General features: G+C 35.5%; 1 protein-coding gene across 1 annotated transcript in view; it reads right to left on the reverse strand.

The window, feature by feature from the left end:
• Window positions 1–573: 573 nt before the first annotated feature.
• LOC149413213 (neo-calmodulin-like) overlaps window positions 574–23,137 on the reverse strand; it is a 102,631-nt gene continuing 80,067 nt past the window's right edge. The window contains exons 2-6 of the mRNA XM_089645224.1: window positions 11,479–11,590; window positions 9,588–9,731; window positions 2,477–2,668; window positions 2,010–2,066; window positions 574–865 (exon numbers count right to left, since the gene is read on the reverse strand). Of these exons, the coding sequence (XP_089501350.1) occupies window positions 795–865; window positions 2,010–2,066; window positions 2,477–2,668; window positions 9,588–9,731; window positions 11,479–11,590 (576 nt within the window). The 3' untranslated portion in view covers window positions 574–794. The remainder of the gene's footprint in view (window positions 866–2,009; window positions 2,067–2,476; window positions 2,669–9,587; window positions 9,732–11,478; window positions 11,591–23,137) is intronic.

Below are 23,137 nucleotides of genomic sequence, written 5' to 3' on the forward strand. Positions count from 1 at the left end.
TTACTAATAGAAGTGTATTGTAATTATGTTGTGTGCTCGAATTCCTCCAGCAGATATTCTCGTTGGAAGTGATTTGGTTATCCTTTTCTTCTCATTCCTTTCATCCTACATTCACTCATTTCCAACAAACATCATTTTCGTTAAATTAGTGTTTACAGTCCACCTTACAACTTCATCTGAAGCTGCATAATTCATTATTATTATTTTTTTTAATGATAAATTAATGTTTATAAGACAAGGTTTTTTATGCATAGCACAAGGGATAATAAATTATTATAAGCAATAATTAGTCGCTTGAAATATCCATACAAATTAAATATTTTCTCCCAAGTGAAAATAAAAATAAATAAACATATTTTCAATTTGTATGGATGTTTTAAGTGACTAATTATTGCTTATAATATATATAATTTGTTATCCTTTGCATAATTCATATTTATAAGCATGTTGGTTGACTTTTGGCTTCCTTCTTCAGTCGATGTTTCAAATTCAGGAATCATTTTGGATAGCCTCAAAGAGAAGAATGTATTTGTATGGCGCATTCAGTCAGTTAAAACATCTTTAATTTCAACTGATCAATTTTTATTAATGAAAGACTGTAAATTTGATGTAATTAATTTTTTATTTTTATACCACAAAACGTGTTGTATAGCAGCAAATCTCTATAAACCTTTGAAATATGTATGTATCTACTTGCATAACTCGTAAAACCAATCAAAAACTACATTTTGTATAATATGTACTACATTATAATTACATATATTATGCGAACATTTCAGATTTAGGGTTTTTATCTACTTCTCATTTTCCAGGTATTCATCTTCACTCTCTTCATCCTCGGGTTTGCCGAGAGCTTGGACGAACTCTAAAAGTAATAATAAATATAACTTTAGTACAGAATTTATACAACTTTACTTAAATGGTGTAGCACCATAAGCAGGGTACTCACCTAACCGTGTAACATGTAACATATCTGATACTGTATCAAGTGAGTACGTAGGCACGATCCTTCTGCGAGCCGCTCGCGGGTGGAGCGCAGTATGCTCGCAGTGACCCGCCGACGGCGGTTTCACTGCGAGCACCATAGCGAGCACTAAAGGCGGATCCGGGAGCTCGTAGCTGGATACGCGGTTACCGTGGACGAGCCGCACCCACTTTCAGATTGATACAGTATCAGATACGTTACATGCTACACTCTTGGTGAATACCCTGCTTTAGACATTCAAATGAATAGATGAGTCAATCAGGGAGAGTGGAACAAACCAAATTACGCGGCGTTAACGACCCACTTTCGGTGATTTGTTAATAAACCAATATGAAGGTATACAGACAACTCGCATCGTAATATCACTGTTTTAGCGTTGCTACGCCAGGCGATTCGTTTAAGAACGAACATCCTGTTCAGAAAAGTCTCTCAATGGATAGCGCTGCAAACCTTTGCCTTACTTTAGTGAACTTTACTACTCTGCACATGGTTTGGTTATTTCAACGCGCGCTCTTCGGTGGTCAACGTATGACTGACATCATAGTTTATACAAAGCATTCTTGAACCCAAGTGGTTTGCTTCCAGCTCGTCGAAATAATTTCAGATTTCATGTTAAGGCGTCTAATTTGGATGTCTACGTGTAGCACTTAAATTGTTGTGCCTATCGAGACAAAATACAGAATGAAAATCAACTATTTACTCGAGAATCTAACTGACCATTATAAGATAAAGTGGGTCCCAAAGACTGTAAAGGGCTGGCCGTGGCCCATGTGGAAAGAATGGCAGATAACAGAACAAAAACCATTACCACATGAGTGCCCCAATGAAAGTAACTTGGAGGAAGATCGAGGAAGGGGTGGACTGACAGTGAGGAAGAAGAAAAATAGGCCAAAGTTAGTGGAGAATATCTATGGAGGAGGTTAAATCCCACCCAGGGATGTGTAACTTTGATTATGAGTATATATTATGCAGTAGGTAATTATTTATTTGATTGAATGTTGTGTACTATTTTTGTAATTCTTACCATTGAAATCGATTCTTCCATCTTCATCAATATCAACTTCTTTGATCATATCTTCAACTGAAATAGAAAACGATAAGTTATTAAACTGGAAATTCTTCAGCAGTGATTCCCAAACTTTGAGGTGCTGTACTTTTTTGATTTGAGCTTTCTATTTGAGTAAGTCAAATCCGAAATTGAAATTTTTTAGATCAAGTATTTTGAGTTTTCTATGCAATGTAGATTTTTCCGCTTGTGTTACGCGAGTTCCCGGTCACCGTGTAGAACTTATGTGGGGATATTATCTTATATACGCGATAATACAGATAACCTTCTTCTTGTCTTTATTCTATGGTATAATAAATGGGTAGGTAGGTACTTATATAACATGAATGTAGAGATGTGCCAAGAGAGAGATGTGTGGAAATTCGTTCTCTCTGCCTACTGACAAACTAGTATTTATCTAAGGGTTAAAAGGAGATGATACTTACTCTCCTCCTCGCTGAGGTCCTCGCCCAGGCACTGCAGTACGGCACGCAGGTCAGAGGCGCAGATGAAGCCGCGGTTGTGCTTGTCGAACACGCGAAAGGCGTCGCGCAGTTCCTTCTCATCGTCCTCGGCCTGGTTAGACCCCATGTTGCTCATTATCATCACAAACTCCTCCAAGCTCACGGTCCCGTCGCCTGGAAATAGAGACAAACGCAGTGTTGTCAAGGTATTTGAGTTTAGTCAGGAACTAGGAAAACTGCAAAATCGACAAAAGTGAACTCATTTGAGCCCGTGTTAAAAAAATATTAACGTTAGAAGGCGTAGAGGATGTTCACTTTTCTTTTTTTTTTATTGGTAACATGATCAATACTAGAGTTTCAAGAAATGAACAAGAAGTGATGTTTTCATCTTTCATGGCAGCAAAATAATCAGTGATCTAATCGAATGGCAAAGTAATCTGACGAGCATGTGCCTAGAATGGTGGACGAAATATTCAAAACCTATAATAAACCCATTAATTGAAGAAAAAAACATTCATGTTTGCTGCTATTTGGAAATGTTGGAGGCGCGCCTTAAACTAAAGCGGACATGTCAGTTACCGTTCATTTCGATTCATTGGGACGAGAGAAAAGCAGAAACAAGCTAAGAAGTAGAATCTCGAATGGTGGTTGCAAAGGTGAGTAAGACAGTGCCAATACTTTCAATCTAAAGAGATTGAATCTGAAATTAAATTTTTTTAGATCAAGTATTTTGTGTTTTCTATGTGATAGATTTTCCCGCTTATATTTATATTTACTATAAGTATACTTACGCGAGTTTCCGGACACTGTGTAGATCTTATATGGGGATATTATCGATATTATATTATATATATATATATATACACGCTGAATATAATACACATAACCAGAAACTGTTCTTTAAATAAATATATCCAGCTCCTAACTAGGGCCTGCGTTATTTCCAGAAAATTTTGTTGAACTTCTGAAAATGCATTGAGCATTAATTTCACGGTACCTAGATCGCCGAAAATGTAGACACGTCTAAATAATGCGAAAATGCGACTAAATAATGCGGAAGCGAAAACTTTCAAATATATATTTTTAAAGGCGCTAGTCTGACAGGAGTAACTTATCTACTTATCAACACTATTTTCGATCAAGTGACAGTTGCTGTAATATCCAGTGTTTATCTGTGTATAAAATAAACACAATTTGGACCAGTCAACATAAGTGAACCGACTATAACAACATTATGAAGCCGTGTACGCGTAATGCAGCCCGCAGTGGGTCTCCAATTGTAACTCCAGCAGCGTCCTCACAAACGGTACCGGCTAGTTCTCTAGCCGAAATAATGGAGAAGCTCAACAAAATCGATGTCGAGCTCACTCGCATCAAGCCCATGTGGGGAGAGATATCTGACATAAAGAAGAGCCTCGAGTTTGCTCTAGCAGCTATGTCCGATACGGAAAAAAGGGTGGAGGCGGTTGAGAAGAGACTGGAGACTGTCGAAAAGTTAGTTTCGGAGGTTGCATCCATCAAGAAGAACATGGAAATCTTCAGATACGAACTGGACGAGCGCGATCAGCTCTCCCGTGTGAAAAACCTAGAAATCAAGAACGTGCCAATGACGAAGGGAGAAAACTTACTCTGCATAGCCAAGAAAATAGGCGAACAGATTGGCTTTGAACTACAACCAGAAGATGTGGACACAGTGACGCGAGTGGCTACCAAGTCCGCCCAGGTTAAGCCGATAATCATCCGTTTTGCAAGCAAACGGAGAAAGGAGGAATTTCTTGCACTATCTAAGAAGGCCAGGAAGATCACCAGTACCGACCTGAAATATTCCGGACCAGAAGCAATAATTTATGTTAACAACCACTTAACAATCAACAATAAGATTCTGCTCTCCAAAGTTAAAAGCAAGGCACGGGAAGCAGGCTACAGATTTGTATGGGTAAAGGACTGTAAGATCTTAGTGAGAAAAAACGATAATTCACCAGCTTTTTTAGTCAGGAGGGAAGACGACCTCCAGAAAATTTCATAAGAAAATACTGCTCATTCTATTACTATTGTTTACTCTTCCCTCTCCCTCTCCCTCCACACGCCCGCTATCCTCCCTCCCCCTCCACACGCCCGCTACCCTCCCTCTCCCTCCACACACCCGCTATCCTCCCTCCCCCTCCACACGCCCGCTACCCTTCCTCTCCCTCCACACGCCCGCTACCCTCCCTCTCATGTTGCAACTGCATTACTATTATATTTATTATACTCTCACAACATTACCTTATTATATCATCATGTTCACAACTCCTGTCAACTGCAAGATGTTCTCACTTTCTGTACACATCATATTATTATGTACTTCATATTTCAAATGTCACTCGATAATTTAACTCGGAATTCTGTAATACTGATGTGCGAATGGCCCATTAAGCGTTCATTTCCAAGTGCACATGTTACTCACAATGTATTATGCTTCTATAGGATCCACTCCTTTTCGTAACGAACAATTACTTAGAGATATTACTATTATTTTATTTTCTGCAGATAATACTATATTGTACCTCACATTCTATTCACGCATTCTCTGTTATTGACACTCAACTGAAAAAGAGTCACTGCCTTTAAGTATTTTTCATCAGAACGTACGCGGTCTGAGGACTAAAACTGACACATTTCTTCGTAGTGTTACGAGCGGTGATTATGACGTTATCGGCATAACAGAGACTTGGCTTACAGATACTATTTCAGATGGTGAGCTTTTTGACTCAAGATACAACGTATTCCGACGCGACAGAAGTATCGAAGGTGTAACCATGGGTGGTGGTGTGCTCCTGGCTGTCAAAAAGGAACTCAATGCAATTTGTAATTACTCATGGTGTTCTACGGATGAGGACATATGGGTTACTCTTCGAATCCCACGTGCAACTGGATTCACTAACGTTCATCTCTGTTGTACATACCTGTCAAAAAGTTTCAACTTCAATGCTCGAATCACCGCCTTCTCGAATGATCTAGGTATTAAGCTTTTGAATCAACCAGACGGCAAGTTTCTTATCATGGGAGACTTTAACCTACCCGATATTACCTGGACTCTTCCTGTGGGTGAGGTTAACCTGATTCCTAGCAACTACACTTCTACAATAAGCTCAACATTTATCGACAATATTAATTACTGTAACCTCCACCAATATAATGGTATTCAAAATACATTAGGAAGAATTCTTGATCTCGTTCTCTGTAATTTCTTGGTACGCGTAGCTCCCGCGAACGATCCGTTGGTTCCTGAGGATGCTCATCATAAATCCATCATTATCACTGCTGAGTTCGTTGAACCCCCGGTCATAAAGGAAAACTCAATTAAACGGCCCTCATTCCACAAGGCTAATTATGATGATATAAGAGATAGCCTGGCACAAGAAGATTGGAACGCACTTAACCTTACCGATTCCGTCAATCCTGCAGTATCGCATTTTTACAATATTATTAATAATTTGATCGCTGATAAGGTTCCATTGAGGCGTACTGGTAAATATTCCTACCCCCCGTGGTATAGCTCATCATTAATAAAACTTATTCGTGAAAAGCAGAAATTTCACAGACTATATACAACCTACAAGAACCCTTCCGATTACATTACTTTTTCAAGGCTACGCACCAGACAGAAAAAAATGGCAAAAAAGTGTCACGAAGACTTTATTAATAATGCTGAAGAGAATATCGCCAAAGATCCCAAGGCATTCTGGTCATATGTTAAATCAAAAAAACTATCAGCATCTATTCCTAGCGTATTAAATCTTAAGGATGTAACAGCCGAGGGTGGACAGGCAGTCTGTGATTTATTTGCTGATTACTTTCATTCTGTCTACGAACCGGCTGACCCTCTGGTGATTTCCTGCGATGACTCTGTAGTTAAGCAGGTTTGTGCGATGGGATCAGTTTTTATCGATGCTGACCTCGTGTCCAAATATTTAAAACGGCTCGATTCTAGCAAGGGAGCTGGGCCGGATGGTATCCCACCACTGTTCATTACCGAGTGCGCAAATCATTTGTCACTCCCGCTATCAATACTGTTTAATATATCGATCAAGACTGGTACATTTCCAGATATATGGAAAAGAGCCTACATCACACCAATTCATAAATCGGGAACTAAGTGTGAAGCAGATAATTATAGACCCATTTCCAAGCTTTGCATTTTTTCAAAGGTGTTCGAAAACATAGTCTATGACCAGTTATTCCCTGTGGTAAAGAATTCGATCAACGAATTTCAGCATGGATTCTTTGCAGGTCGCTCTGTTGCTACTAATCTTATAACTTTTACAAACTTCTTGTCTGCCTCCATGGATAAACGTGTGCAAGTTGATACAATCTATACCGACTATAGCAAGGCTTTTGACAAGATCAACCACAACATTCTGCTTAGAAAACTTGCTAATCATGGTATTCATGGAGATCTCCTTCGTTGGTTATCCTCATACGTAACAAACAGATCCCAGGCTGTGACAGTGGGTGGATTTTCCTCGGTCTGGAAAATCATTACTTCCGGTGTGCCTCAGGGGTCCATTTTGGGTCCTTTGCTTTTCTCTATCTATATTAATGATATTACGACATGTTTTCACAACGCTCAAATTTTACTATTTGCTGACGATATGAAGATATACCTTCCTATAAGCTCCCCGGACTGTTCTGCGCGTTTACAAGCAGATCTTGATCGACTGACGGATTACTGTCTCAGAAATAAGCTTTTTATCAATATTTCTAAATGTTGCAAAGTCACATTCACACGTAACCGTGTGAAAATACTGCATGATTACACCATTTCTGGATTGATTTTAACAAATAAAGACTATGTGCGTGATCTCGGGGTTTTCTTGGACTCTAAACTTACCTTTGATAAACACGTTGATAACATTGTCACCAAAGCATCAAAAAGTCTAGGTTTTGTACTGAGAACATGCAAATTTTTCAAAAATACTAAGACATATCTGACTCTCTACAATTCACATGTTCGTCCTCACCTGGAGTACTGTTCACCGGTTTGGAACCCGCGCTATATTGTTTATGTTAACAGGTTAGAAAGAGTTCAGGAACGATTTCTCAAATTCCTCAATTTTAAATCATTTAACATATACAACTCTTACGACGAAATCGAGAAACATTTTCGAATCACGAAACTACTCAACAGGAGGATTGTCGCTGATCAGATGCTCTTGTATAAAATTATTAACTCTAAAGTTGACTGCCCGGAGTTGCTGAACAAAATAAATTTCCATGCGCCAATTCGATACAGCAGACAAAATACCCTTTTCTACATTGATAGATGCAATACCAATTCCAACCAAAATGAATTTATGCAAAGGACATGTAACTACTATAATAATAAATTTGCAAATATAGACACTCGTGCTGACATATTCACTGCTAGTTACTATCACTACAGAATTTCATTGTATCACATTCTAACTCATATTAACCACTGTTAAAATGATTGTACCTAATATTTTAATATTACCTGCGTGGCAACTTTTCCTCATCCCTCTCCTCCCCTTTCCCGTTCCAACCCAAGTCTATTTAAGTATAGTTAAAATCACTTTTATTTATTGCTGTTTATGGTAGGCATATTATAGGTTTATCGTTTGCAGGTTAGTTTTATGTTTCTATATATATCTGTGAACATTAATAATTGGTCTGTTTTTTGTTATTCTCTTATGTATATTATATTACTAAGACTGTTAATGTTCCTAAAATAAATAAAAATAAAAAAAATAAAAATAAAGCGTTTTTAAGCGCAGGCCGGCGAAAAAAGGTTTTTATAAAAATCAACGATAAAAAGTATTTTTACTATAGTACCTACATGTACCTTTATGTTCTTTTTATCAACAAATGAATTTAAAAACACATCATTTTTTTTTTTTTTGACTGAGGATTAAACCTTCCTCCCCAAGGACTTACTAAATTGAGTGAACCGCGCTATCACTTAAGCCAATTCCTAATTGAATGGTACCGATATTTATTTCCTACATTAACTGCTATATTTTTTTATAATGTCACCCAATTTCAGAATAATGCGTGTTTATCTGCCCAGTTTCAGCTCGAACGGATGTCGGGAAGTGGGTTAATTTTCACTTCCAAGATTCCACTTCATTCATTAATTTATTTATGCTTTCATTCAAGAAAACAAAATCGAAATTCACATAGATCCATTTATAAAGGGGGGTGATACATTATGCTATAAGTTCAAAGCGTTTTATATAACTCCATATTGCTCGCCACACAATCCCATACAGAACTGTCACACCTAAAAAGATGATGTGTTATAAGTGTGGGCGTCCTCTCCTACCTACGACAGGAGAAGGGATCATAACAATTTACGGAATTTAAGGAGCGTGGTAATTACGCAGCTGTCAACTATCAAAGTGACAGATCCCATACAAAGAAATGATATTCCGCGGCAGTCCCCCAATTGATTTGACCGCCTCTCCTGGAGAAGATTATAGCGTAGTGTGTCAGCCCAACATATAATACGTACATGCCACGCTCTATTTATGCGCGCATAATATAGCAATATGTGTCCAAAGCCTTAATCAGTTTTTAAATACTTCTTTGTGGTCTTGGTTGCGCTTTCGCATTATTGTACCGACTGCCACATTTTTTGTCGAACTAGGTACCACGGAATCAATGCTGTTTTTGCTGTTTTTCAAAGTTATTTGCCTGCCTCTGGGTAACTAGCATGGTCGATCGATAAAGGATTTATCGATAATGTCGATAACTTGTCAACGATCCCGAGCACGACTGACGATCGCTAACTTGAAAACAACAGTTATAATTAAGAACACTTAGTCATTCTGAACTGTTGTTTGTTCGTTGGCAATCTGCAGTCACGCTCGGGAAGGATGACAAGTTACCGACATTATCGATAAACATTTTATCGATCTACTGTGTTAGATACCTAAAAGCTCACCGCATACACTGCACCAAGCCCAAGCCCAAGTAATGCGTTCAATGTTTGTTTCCAAATGCACCAGTTTCACATTTGAGCATATGTACTCTTATACAATCCGCCAGGATGACGAGGTTAGCAGATTCTGTTGTAGATTACACTACTTACCATCGGCATCTACTTCCCGGATCATCTCCTGCAGCTCCTCGGTGCGAGCAAACTGATCCAGGCTCCTCATCATCTGTTCCAGCTCGGCCATGGTGATGCTGCCGTCTCCGTTCTTGTCAATCACATTGAAGGCGGCACGGAATTCTAGAATTTAACATTATTTATCGGTATCGCCCTGAAGAGAAACCACCATTCAGGACCTAAATGTTACTTTAAATGTCTTTAGCAATGTTTAGTGACCCGACACATCTTCAGTCAACATTAATCTTTCTCTTCTCCTACCCGCAAAGGCGTATATAAGGTGGGGGTAACATAATGTTTCACATTTGTCGTACATAACTGTCGTAACTGGGGATCAAACCCTGGACCTCTATCTTCTGGGACATCACTTAGTATGATTATTATCTGTAATTTTTGTGAAAATAATGGAGTCAAGTTTCATTTAGATGTTAACTAGCAGACGTGTAACCGGCGTTCCTCGATTTTTCTCTACCTTATATTTATTTATTTATTTACTATATATGCCTAAAAAGGTTTTTACATATAAGTGATACATGATGCAGTGTACATAGGAGAATATCTGTATTATACAGGAGATACTGACAGTAAATAGATGTAATCCATTGTAAAGAAGGTACAAAATACACTATTGTAAAATTGTGATTACAAGTATAATGAGAAAATGTATAATGAGAAAATATTAAGAAATAATTAAAAGAAAAAAAAAACTAAATATAAAGCAATATTAGTAAAACTTAAGAGTAACATAAAGTAAAAAAAGAAATTACAACAACACTACATATAAGACAAAGCATTAAAACTAATTTACCAACGCTACTCTAATTTGTAGGATTCGACAAAGTGTTGGTATAGATTATGCTTAATTCTATAAATGGAGTCAATAAATAAATCAATAGCACCTCCATACTTGTTGCCCAGATCATGCATCCTATTGGTCAGTGAGTGTGTCTGATAGTTGGTCGTGTATGTATTACAGAAGAATGTTATATTTTGTCTTGTATTCCTAGTCGGCACATGTAGTTTAATAGTGGCCAGGATAGCAGGACTATCAATTAAGTTGTTAATGACTCTGTGTAACACAACCAGGTCTGACATAATTCTCCTGTATGGCTTAATATGCATGTATTATATATATATAAACCTGCCCGGAGAAATTAGTTAGTTATAATCAAAGATATTAGAAGAACGAGATGTGCTATGCGCAGTTCGTACTGAGTGGAATTGTTTTGCCGAGTGTCGCCGGTTTTGTTCACCAATACTACTGCACACCTTCGCTTGCGCTAAGCTATCCGCACTAATACATAGAACAGATTTCTGTGCGTACACATCCCGATACTGTTCAAAGTACCCTAATTAGGTAGTACTCCGGCTACGGTCCGGCGGCCAACATAGCATATCTCGTTCTTCTAATATCTTTGGTTATAATCTACGCGTTCAAATGTGCCGGTAATTTAGTTATATTATTAAAATAATCATTTGCAAGTACCTACAATATTGGAGTGAATCATCGATACAATATTGTATTTGTATAACTTGCAAAACGCGTATATAAGTGAAATAATTAAATTAGCGCCATCTATGAAAGAACATATTATGAATTATTTTAAGTTCACCCTGTGAAAACCCTATCAAAATCCGTTACGTAGTTTAGAAGAACCAAGCGCACAAACAAACAGACGCGGATAGTAACTTTGTTTCATACTATTTAGAGATATTATCTTCTACTTTGAATTGATGATTCAGTAAATTTTAGTTCAGAACAAAGAGAGAATGGATGACGAAATTTAGATACAAATTTCAGATTGATATGATAATTTAATTACTTGAATATACACATTGATTATCTACCAACAAAATAAAATTAACTTACCCTCCATCTGTCTTCTTGTAATACCCAGTTCAGCCAGGGGAGTCCCAGGTTTAATGGTGAGCGTCATCTGCCTACGTAGGGTGCGGGGGGCCGCTATCACCTGCTGTTGAATCTGGAACAATTAGTAGGCAATAGGTGACATCATGTTATACACCAGGAAACTGTTAAATAGGAATGAAAATCGATTATAATTATATTGCGGGGAAGTGTTTTTTACTTTAGGTGAAATTTATTTGCTATTGATCTCCGTATTACGCGTTATTTATCAAAAAATCAACCCGTAATTAACAGAGTTTTTTTAACCATAAAATATCTATTTTTATTGATAGATGTATTTAAAATTACGTTTTTTGGTTTGACTGAGGATTGAAGCTTCCTCTCCAGAGACTGGAGTCAAAAGCGCTAACAACTGAGCCAAATCCCAAAAGGGTAGGACCGACATTCATTTCGTGTGTAATGTTATTAAATTATAGATAAATGCATAAATGTCCGTTATTGATTATACCAATTGATTAATTTAATGCGTTGTTATCGATAACGAGTCTATCTGCCGAGTGTCAGCTCGATCGGATGTCGGGAAGTGGGTTAATTTCCACATTATAACGTTAATTTAAACAATAAGTTATAACGGAGCTCTCAGCGGCATCGGACAATAAACGGGCAATGTTTACTTCCTTTTCTGTGTTTCTACTCAGAGCATTATGTTATACAGATTGCGGACTTTAAATTATGTAGGCGTTTCCTACTAAAAAATTTGTCTCCGCAAAAAACTCGAACCGTGAGATTTACAGTGTTTCTTATCTCTCGTTTCTTCATCTCTAGGAGCCACGAAGCTTTTATACATTTACTAACTTAAAGGCAAGATGCTATGGTGTTTGTCTTATATATTAATGTTATTTATTGACAAAAAGTGTGTTGAAATTTACTAAGAAACCAAAATATTAGAACGTCGAGTAATCTCTAAATAGTATAAAAGTCGCTATCCGCATCTGTCTGTTTGTGCGCTCAGTTCTTCTAAACTACCCAACAGATATTGATAGGGTTCGCACTATCATTTAGAGAATTTCTCCCGGAAGGTTAACATATATAACACATGCACATTGTATTTATAGAAAGTAGAGAAAAGTCGATGTTTTATAATCAAGTAGTAATTTTTTTTTAGAGCAGTACATTGCAAACGCTGGCTAAACCTTATGAGATACATACAAATAATGTACAACGAAATTGTACATCTTAAAAAGGCCAACAGAAATAAGTATGTCTCCTAAGGATATATTTTAGAAAATTAGTGATAGTTATAGGTATATTATTTTATGTTGGCAATTTTGAGGTTAATGTCAAAATTAGTTGAACGAAATTATAACACAACAAAATTTATATGGTAATCTGCTTACATAATATTTAAATGATGTTATTATAATTCTAATTATTATATAAGAATAGGGACCACAAAGGAAAAATTCTAGAAACAAATGTAAATTTTAAGAGAAAATTTGTAATTGAAACACCAAGGTGTAATCAAACTTATAAGTACAATATAGGTTATATTTTTGGCAAAAAAATATTAGATCACCTGAATTAAACTATTGTACTTGCATCAAAATGTTCCCCGCAACAAAATGTTCCCCGCAACAAAATGCAGTTGACCTAAGTGATAAAGAAGCATTTTTCTTATTGGTTAGTTTGGCGGCGTCACACCATTTTCCTCGTATCAATGAAGGTTTTTGAAGACTTGTCGAAGGACGGGTTGTTTCACGGAATTTGAACAAGCCATCAAATTTCAAAGTTGATTTTCAAGTTCTGCGAATTTCCTATTCAAGTTCTATTATTATATCATTATTGGCCAGGGACTTCAGAAAAATGAAATAATAACAGAACTTGAATAGAACCTACACAGAACTTGAAAATCTACTTTGAAATTTAATGAATTGTTCAAAACCTATGAAACAAGGTGCGGTCACGGATGTATTTTTGCTCTATGGTAGAGTACAATAACAGTACTGAATTTCTTCAGTAAATTGTCAGCATTTCTGCTGACAATTTACCCAGTGATCTTCAATATTAAAAGCGGTTAAACTTAAGAATAAAAAATGTCCTGACTCTCGACGCCGCTATTCAAATAAAGTGCCTGTTGAAGCAAAACGGAGGCTTTTTGTGACTGACATCACACAGACAAACCACAGATTTTATGCGTTTTAAGAAGACCAGACAAATTTAATCTTTTAAAATTAATTTAACTATTAAAACAGTAAAATATAGACACTGGTATTTAAGTTAGAAGGTAGATTGATAACAAAAAAATATTAAAAGACTGCAATTCCTTGTTGGGGATGCCATAGTTCTATCTCACCAAAATATATTTTTTTTTACTTCTGCCTGAATACGGTTCCACTGTGGATATAATTGACTCAAAATAACAGGTATATTCTGAACACGTAAAAGATGTCGCGCGTGTCGCTATCAAGCAACAACTCACGAAGTTACTATGTTCATAAACTATCTTCGCAATCAATATACAAATTACGTTATCTCACTCCAATTTTCCTTTCATTTCCCCGCTACGACTCTTTGAAGACTGTATAATATTATGATACCTAATAATAGTAAGTAATTTGAAAGTGCGCCGCATGGGACTTAGCTTAGCCCGTATCGTAAACTGTGAAACCCTGCCCAGAAAACACCCACAATGGCTGCGCTGCAAACCGTAGTAAACTTTACTTTTGTGTGATGCGTCTTACAGCACTCGGTTTATGTCGATTCCTTACTGGACTGTGAGAAAGCGGGACTATTTGCCGAGAAGACAGTAAAGTATAGTATGTATATTGTATAAGGATCCACAGTCAATTGTAGGTACAAAAGGTCAGTTCGGGTTCAATGGGTGCGGCAATTGACAACTGACTCCATGAAGCTTTCGAACAGGAACGGACTTTTAGATTTTATATAATTTTTAATTTTTTCTCGTGCTCTCTCTTATCGGAGGTTGGCTACCATTATCAGGCAATCAGTATGAAACACGCTCAAAACTCAAAACGACTATTCCACACCTCATACTCAAAAACGAACTACACACAACATTCATTTTTCGAGGACGTGGCAAAATTTAAAAACATCTTTTCAAACGCTGATAACTTCTATATTATATTACATGTATACTAAAAGAAAATAAATAATAAGGTTAATATTTTTTCGTTATTTATACAGTGGTATAATGTATTTTCTTTATTTTATTGTGATAATGTGGGCCTCACTGGGTACCTTGCCCCATTTTACAATTTAATAAAATTCAATAAAAAGACGAAATGAAATAAAACTGAAAAGAAATAAAAAACCATAATAAATGAAATATCGATTGAAATAAAGAAATTACAGGATATCAACAAACTTAAACTAAAACTGAAGTTACAGTTTCAAGTGTTCCTATAATGTATAAATACTTACCTATTGCATAATGTTATTCTATTTTCCTTGTAATTAGTGTAACTCGCTCACCAAACACAAGAACCAGTTATTCGCAATCTCACCAACCATTGGTGAGATTGCGAATATAAATATATTTTTTAACCATATTATGTACTTATATAACATCACTGTACCCACTTCTATATATATTAAATAAAAAATGAGGCGGCAATGAAAAACAAAAAAAATCGGCAAATATTAGGAGGTACTGTTGAATATAATGAAGTGTGTATTGGAATGTTATTGTGGATTACGTATACATTTTTATTATTATTTTGCGTTATAAAATTTGTTTTTTGTTTTAATCCATCTTTTAATTTTGTATCTGAAATCTTTTTTGGTTCCCTCGTTTTTTGCATCGTGTGAAATATTGTAGAATGCTTTTATTGCATGGTATTTGTGATGTCTTTGTCCAAAGCTTGTGATTACTGTCATAGTTTTAATTTTTTTGCACGTGTTGGTTGAAATTTGTTTTTTTTTTGGTCAAAAATATAGTTTGGTAGTGTTCTTATGTATAATTGGCGCACATCTGTTCGTCGGACATGATGACTATTTGGTCTGTATTTAATTATTATGCTCCGTATTCCTTTTGTGTTTATACCTACGAGTATATCTTCAAGTTTTTTATTTCATTATAATTACGTTGTTTAATCTTCTTTTAATTTGTTTATGTTGCCACTTTCTTGTGATGATTATTTATGTATACCTACCTAACTAGTCCAGTTTAACTTATGTATATTTTATATTTGTTTCAATTAGTATCGAATAGATAATTTATTTTCACTAGATACTTTCCTTTTTCAATTTCACTATCAATAATGTCAATAAATTGATGATTTACATTCTTTAAAATGAAAAATAAAGTATAGTAAAGATTGATGCAACTAAGGAAACCAACCAAATAAAGCAATTTTTTTAAATGTGCAATCAACTGTATGTTTTCCCAAATGAAATAAAAATTAAGGCGAAGCTTAATGCCAAATCACTATTTCGATTAATCTTTATAACGAATTGGTGTACATTATGAATACCAAGAAATATGCTTTAGATAAATTGAAGGTTTTCCTATCGTTTCGCTTGAGTAAACTACTAAATGTAAACTACTTAAAAATATTTTTTCAATAGAAATGTATGAACGCATAAAGGAAACAACTTTAAAAAAAATTATTATACCTAAGATTATCTGTGACAGTTTCACTTGATTAAATCTTTTGCTTTCTTATAAAATTATTTACAAAATAAATAAAAATCAGTTTTGTGCTTGAAATCGAACGCTTCTAGACTGTCAAGCGATTTTGATGCCTATTACCTACAATCTAAGGTATACCAAGAATACACATATTTTTGACTTTGAGCTTCCTCTTAACGCAGATCGCATCCAAATCAGCCCAGTGATTGGTTCCGTCCAAAAGAGGCCCCCACAACACAATAGGGTATTTTGACTGTTTTTTGGTAATCTCGAAAATATTATTTTATTTTTACGTTGAACGTAAAATGTGCCATTTGCAAAAATTGTGCCAAAGCGACATGTTCATTTTTAGTCGTGAATCCGGCGGCGCGGCGTTGACTTCACACCGGACAACGTTGGTGACAGCCGTCTTATCAGCTAGTGGCGGTTTCTATGTCATAATGACGTTGTAGCCAGTTGGAAACGTTTCGTAATATGAATGAAAATATTAAAATGATTTTTAGTACAGTGATCAGAATCCGAAAAATAAACTTACAATATTCCACACATTTTTATATTCATAGTTTGAAAATACCCCATGAGCCGCTCCCAAGTAGCAAGTACGTTAATAAATACTTGGATATTGATGAGAAGGCCCGTATACACTATTATAGTCACAATTGATTTCATACACTTTGCCCTTTTAACTGCTTAAGACGGGACAATACTCTAAAATAAAGTCGAAATCTTAACGACGTAAGTTAAGAAGCCGTGCACAAAAATATGCGACGCGCGGCCCTGGTGTATTGGACAGACCTACGGTTGAATTTTCCCTAGCAAATCTCTAAAATAAAGTGGGAATCGTAACGACATAAGTGATGAAGTCGTGTCAAAAAATATTCGGCGCGCGGTCCGGCGTAATGGACGGACCTACAGTCGAATTTGCCTTGGCAGGCTTAGAAAAATGATTTATTTTAATTATGCTGATGAAAGTATTACTAAAAACTCAGATATTTCTACGAGAATACTTTGAGAAGTTACTAATTCAATGTCTAGTAACATAAAATCTGGTACTAATTTCGTAGCAAAAAAAATTCTGTAAAATCTTCAAACCGTTTTAGATAAAATATTTTAATGGTAAGTTACTGTTTTTATTAATCTTAAATGTAAATAACTTACATCAGTAGGGATTGGTCTAAAAGAATAAATATTTGTCGTTACGAATTCGTCGGAATTAATTAAATTGTGAGCCTCGAGTAAGCCCCGCTATTAGTCTTGTGTTGCTTTAATTATTTTATTTGCTAGTTGGGAGAGGCTCAGTGCATTGTGCTGGCGTCGTGTGGTTTAACAATTGTTTTACATAATATCAATTACAAAAGCGTCATTTTGAATTGAAATTTTTTGTTATTGATTTGTGCTTATTACCTACATTTGCAGGAAGACAATACTAGTTTGCTATTAACAGTTAGGTACATAGGTTACAAATGATTTAAATTGTTCCTATTAACAGTTAGGTGCATAGGTTACAAATGATTTAAATTGTTCCTATTAACAGCTAGGTACATAGGTAACCAATGATTTAAATTGTTCCTATTAACAGTTAGGTGCATAGGTTACAAATGATTTAAATTGTTCCTATTAACAGTTAGGTACATAGGTTACAAATTTATAGATTATATTATTAAATTGTGAACTCAGAATTCATCTCCCAACTGCCCAAAGAAAGTGGGACCTATGGCATCCCCAATGTTGTGTTGTGTGTTTTGGTATGTTTTGAGGCTTAAGGGAGTAAGGAATGGAAGGATAAGCATGGGGAAAAGGAAGGTGGACAGTGTCTGGCTATTTAGATCTGGTTACATTTAAATTTGGGAGACGGGTTTGGTTACCGCCGTCCTGGGAACCATTTGTTGAATAACCAACACCTCTGCCATACGTCACCCCAAGTGTTTCGCAGTCAATCCTAGATACACTGATCCCTAGATTCCTACTCAACCGTCATACCTTTTCCGTCCCAGACCTTCCTCTCCTTCCTTTCCTTGAAAAGACCCTCCACAGTCCACACAGAATCTCCAACGATGACATAGGCCCTGAGGGAAAATATTTTCCTCAGGGTCTCCTGTGTGGGGTTAACGTAAAAAAGCAGTGTTTCTATTCTGAATGGTGCGGTGTGTTTCACCAGCACATTACTGAGAGTAGGTATCTATCACTATGGATTTGACTTGGTTCCATCAAACTTTGTACGTTCCATGGTTCATCATATTTTTTTCTTCAAACACTCCTAAAATGATGTCAGAATCTCGTATTTTTACCACAGTTAAAAGTATTATCTGTTAAATAATTTGAACTTTCTGGTGGACAGATAAAGTTATAAAGTTCTCCGCCGGCGGGCGCAATGCAACGATACACGAAAGTTCATGGGGTCAAATATCGGAGACGGCCATTATTCAATTAATCTTCCATTGAGACTGCCGTTCATCATCCGCTGAATGCTCGGGATATTTATCATGTGACATGGGAGTGTATTCAGATGTGCTTATTGCCTTTCTTATGCTAATATTATTAGAAATACCTGCGTGAGCAATGTAGGCAGAACCATGCACCAGAACTTGCGAGAGAACGTTCTCTTACAACTTAAAATACATATGAGTATTTCTCAAAAAAAGTGTACATTTTGGAAAAATAAAGTGTGCCTACAAACAGTTCAAAAATTTCACATGTTTTTAATTAATCATACAAAAAAAATATGCACCATTTTGTAGAATAAATATTAGGCTTTAAAATATCGAAAAATAAACATTACAATCGTATTAATTCACAAATATTTTAATTTTTTAAAAAATATCGATTTTTACCTTCCATACAAAATAAAATTGCCACCCTACCCACCTCATTTGTTTATACTTCATAAAATGCGATAATAACGTTATAATATGTGATTTTTTGTATGTTTTAGGGTCTTGATTAAATGTAGTTTCTGTAAAAGGGTAATTTTCTATGGGGTTTCATAATAAATTAATAATTTATGCACAAAAAACAAAGTGAGACATCACCATTTACTTTTTAGTAACTACTCTTTAGTTACGTTTTATTAGTACTTCCACCGTAATTTTTTAACCCATTTGTAAAATTTAACATGGGAAACACTAGCCTCTTTCTGATTAATTGTTGGTCTGACTTCTCCGCCATAACATTAATTGTTAAAATCAGTAATAACGTGTTTCTTTAGTGGGACCACTATTTCGTAACAGAAAATATTTTAGCCTTTTTTCACAAAACGGTAAGTCTTTTTCTACTTATCTTTTTGTAACATGTGCGGTACGAACATTGCTAAGCTTACATATTAACACTTTTAAATTTTATCAAACCATTGACTTTTTATAACATAAATTCTTATTACAATTTCGTAACGTTTGTTATGAATTTCGTAACGTAACGAAAAAGTTCAATGTAAAGCTGAGTGTACACAGTTACAACGTGATTAAGAAAAGTAAGTATATTGTAAGTGTGTCTAGCATTTTTATGAAAGTCTTATGTAAGTTTAGTAATAATGTAATATATTATGCACAATGCACAAATATACATATGTATTTAGATATAATAGGAAAAAAATAAAATTTATTATACCATAGAGCAGATCTGTTGATGGCGCTGGAAAGTAGGTAGGTTGTAATACATAGGATGCTGGAAATTCCTGATGGTCAATGGCAGAACAGGTGTCGTCGGACTTGTATGTTTTATCATCGCGATTATATGGCATTATACATAATGACAAGTACTTGAAGATCAAGCTGAGCCGTCCAATACTGGTTTTATTTTAAATAAGCTTGAGGCACTCATACACACTATCCGTTCTACAGGCGATCTATACAATATTTATAAGTGCCTTAAGTTTTTTATAAAAGCTTATTTAAATATAAGTTTATTTTTATTTACTCTGATAAAACCATAACTACAGCATAATTTTTTTTAGGAATGCCCCCAAAAACCAATGCCAAAAGGCAAAACGCTTACAGAGAAAGACTGAAAAAGGAAAATACAAATAAATATGAGGAAATCCGAATTAAACATTTAACAAAAGTTATAGAAAATATCAAAAATAAAAAAAGAAATTCTTACAGAAGAAGAAAAAGAAGAGCTACGGGCAAAGTGGAGACAAGCCAATGATAAAAGAGCTGAAAGAAAGAAAAAGGCTAATCCTACGACACAAGACAATAATACATTTGAACGTAGAAAAAATAATAAAAAAATCCTAAAGGAAAGACTACAAAAGCTGACTGAAGAAAATACTCGATTAAAAAGTCGAAATAAGAATTTAAGACAGTGCTGTAATCGGATGAAAAGGCAAGTGAATATTCTGAAAATATTATTGCATAAACAAACTAAGACTAATAATGATGCTATTCCCATTGAAACTGGATTATATAATAAATCGAAGATGTTATAATAGTAAATAATAATGCCATAGAAAATAACGCTGATATTGAAAATATGAATAGTGAAAATGAAGATTCTAACAAAATCAAAGATAAACCATGTGGAGTGACTATCTTAAAAACGAAAAACTGGAAAATATACATACAAAAAAGAAAGTGGTTTGTAAGGGCCTTATCTCCAAATCTCTATCACTAAATGACTATATTCATGCGCCAAAGCAGAGTGATAAACCAAAGACTGAAAAACTGACCAAATTTGTCTCGGAAAGATTTCAATTATTATAAAGATGAGGAAGAAATTTATAAAACGCTAATGGATAGTGATTCAAACTAAATAATTGTATGTTATTAAATTTTTAATAGTTTAAACAGTGCCTGTTCTTTAATTTCTTAAGATTTGTTGTATATTGTGTTAGGTACTTCAATTTGGGAGCTGATAATTTGATTAAAAACATTTATTTATACTCCCTTGTTTTTTTTTAAACCCCTTTGGTTTAACAAAATACAAATATTTGGGTCGTGAGTTTATGTATGTTTGTAGTATGTACAATAAATAAAAAGTAAAGGATAATTACTTACATTTAAAAAAGACGACAACTAATTAAATTGAATAAATAATAAAAAAAGTAAAATAAAATTTGCCATTGTGTAAACAAGCCTTATGTTTACTATTTAGTTACGTCTTATGACTATTTCGTAACACTATTTCGTAACTACATTTTCGTTACGTACATTTATTTTGAGAAATACTCATATATGGGTACCATTGATGTATTATTATTATTATTATGGCAATTTTGTTAAACTACAACACTCGTTTAAATAAAATTGCTTAAATTGTCTGACAGAAGGGAGAAGACAGAAGCGCTTTACCCCTACGGTGCTGCTGGAAAGAGAAGGGTGTGTCAATATCACGTGACCCACTAGGCTGTACCCAGTAGAAATGATTCGTTCACGAACGACTCGGATCAGTGATAGATGCAAAAGATTTCTTGATTTCATTTGATATTTTCAACAGGGATTCCAATGCTATTGGGATTGGAATGAAATATAAAATGGAGGGCCGAGGAAGAGAGGGCGGGGAGAGAGGGGCTGGCTGTTGCGAACTGTCGTTCAATCGAGCGGGTTTACCGAACCCGATCTTTTCAGAAAGCTGGACCTAGTGATCCCAGTACCCAGTGGCCACGAATGATGGAAAAAAGTGTGGTTTTTAATTGGAAAAAAATAATATTACCGGACAGTGAAATTACATCTACACGTTTAATTCCAATTTCCATTTATATGTGTAGACAGAGGCGCTATTGTGAGGTGTCAAATACAAAAAATCATAACGCAGTATTCAAAGCACTTACCTACACATTTCATGGACAACCAAAAGGCTACAAACTTATATTATGCCTGAAACATTCGAATTCTACTATCGAATAAGAAAAGTTTTAAAATACAACCGCTAGGTCCGCATGAGAACATCCCTGTAGGCAATAGGTTATTAACCCTTCTCAAGGCTCTATCGAACGCTTCCCTAGAATGCCCAGGGAGGCTGTGTGTTGAGTCCACCTGTTGTACAGAGTCTGAGAAAATAAGCTGTTTTTTACCCTATTATCAGAGTTTGAGAAAGCAAGTACGTAGGTAAGAGAAAACTTGATAAAGCTTTGCTCCCATAGCCATAGTTTTATTATTATTTATTTTATTGCGTTTTTAAAAGCTCTTGGGGTATATTTCACAAAAATGGTGCCATGTAAATTATCCAAGAACATATTATTAATAAAATTATTACTTGACTTTGCAGGAGTTTTGGAATGAACAATTATTGCATCTGCTAACACACCTGCACATCGTATGATTTTTCAAGAGGAAAAAAGTTGCTTTTAAAAATAAACTAACGTTTAGGCTGGCCGCATACATACGTTTTCCGTATTCGATTTCCGAATTCGTTTTCCGTATTCGGAATTCCGTGAGACTAGCGCAAACGTTCGTTTTTCTTCATTCGGAATGTATAAACGTCAGTACCAGTGTTGCCAACAAGGGCGATATATCGCCATTTAGGCTACTCAGAGCGAGAATCTAAGTGAAGTAGCTTAAAAGGCCAATTAAGCTACTTCAAAAACATCAATTTTAAACATGTCCCGAAATTCTCTAGCCCCATGAATTTTTTTTATTTTCTGGGGACAAATTTTATTTTTTTGAAATTCTCTAGGCACCCCCCCCCCCCCCCACGAAATTTTTATTTTCACGTAAAAACATCAATTTTAAACATGTCCCACCTAACAGCAAATTCGGCTACTTTACGCTACCTTATGTATGAGAAACGGCGATATTAGGTCAAGATCCGTTGGCAACACTGAATTACGAACGGAAATTTCCGTACGTTTGCGTCGGCACAAACAAACTGTATGCAATAGCTGCGTTCCACATGACGTCATTAGGTTTTTTCCATTCGGTTTCTCCGAACGCGCCGGCTCGCATTCGGAACGTGCGTAAGGAATTTGTTCCGTTCGGAACTAAAACGAACGTGTGTGGCAGTTAATGTATTTTCTACTGATTCCGTGCATTCGGATGTCCGAATACGGAAAACGAATTCGGAAATCGAATACGAAAA

Source organism: Hesperophylax consimilis, chromosome 22 (assembly GCF_061612785.1).
Source record: "Hesperophylax consimilis isolate HC1 chromosome 22, BYU_Hcon_1.0, whole genome shotgun sequence".
Taxonomy (NCBI): domain Eukaryota; kingdom Metazoa; phylum Arthropoda; class Insecta; order Trichoptera; family Limnephilidae; genus Hesperophylax; species Hesperophylax consimilis.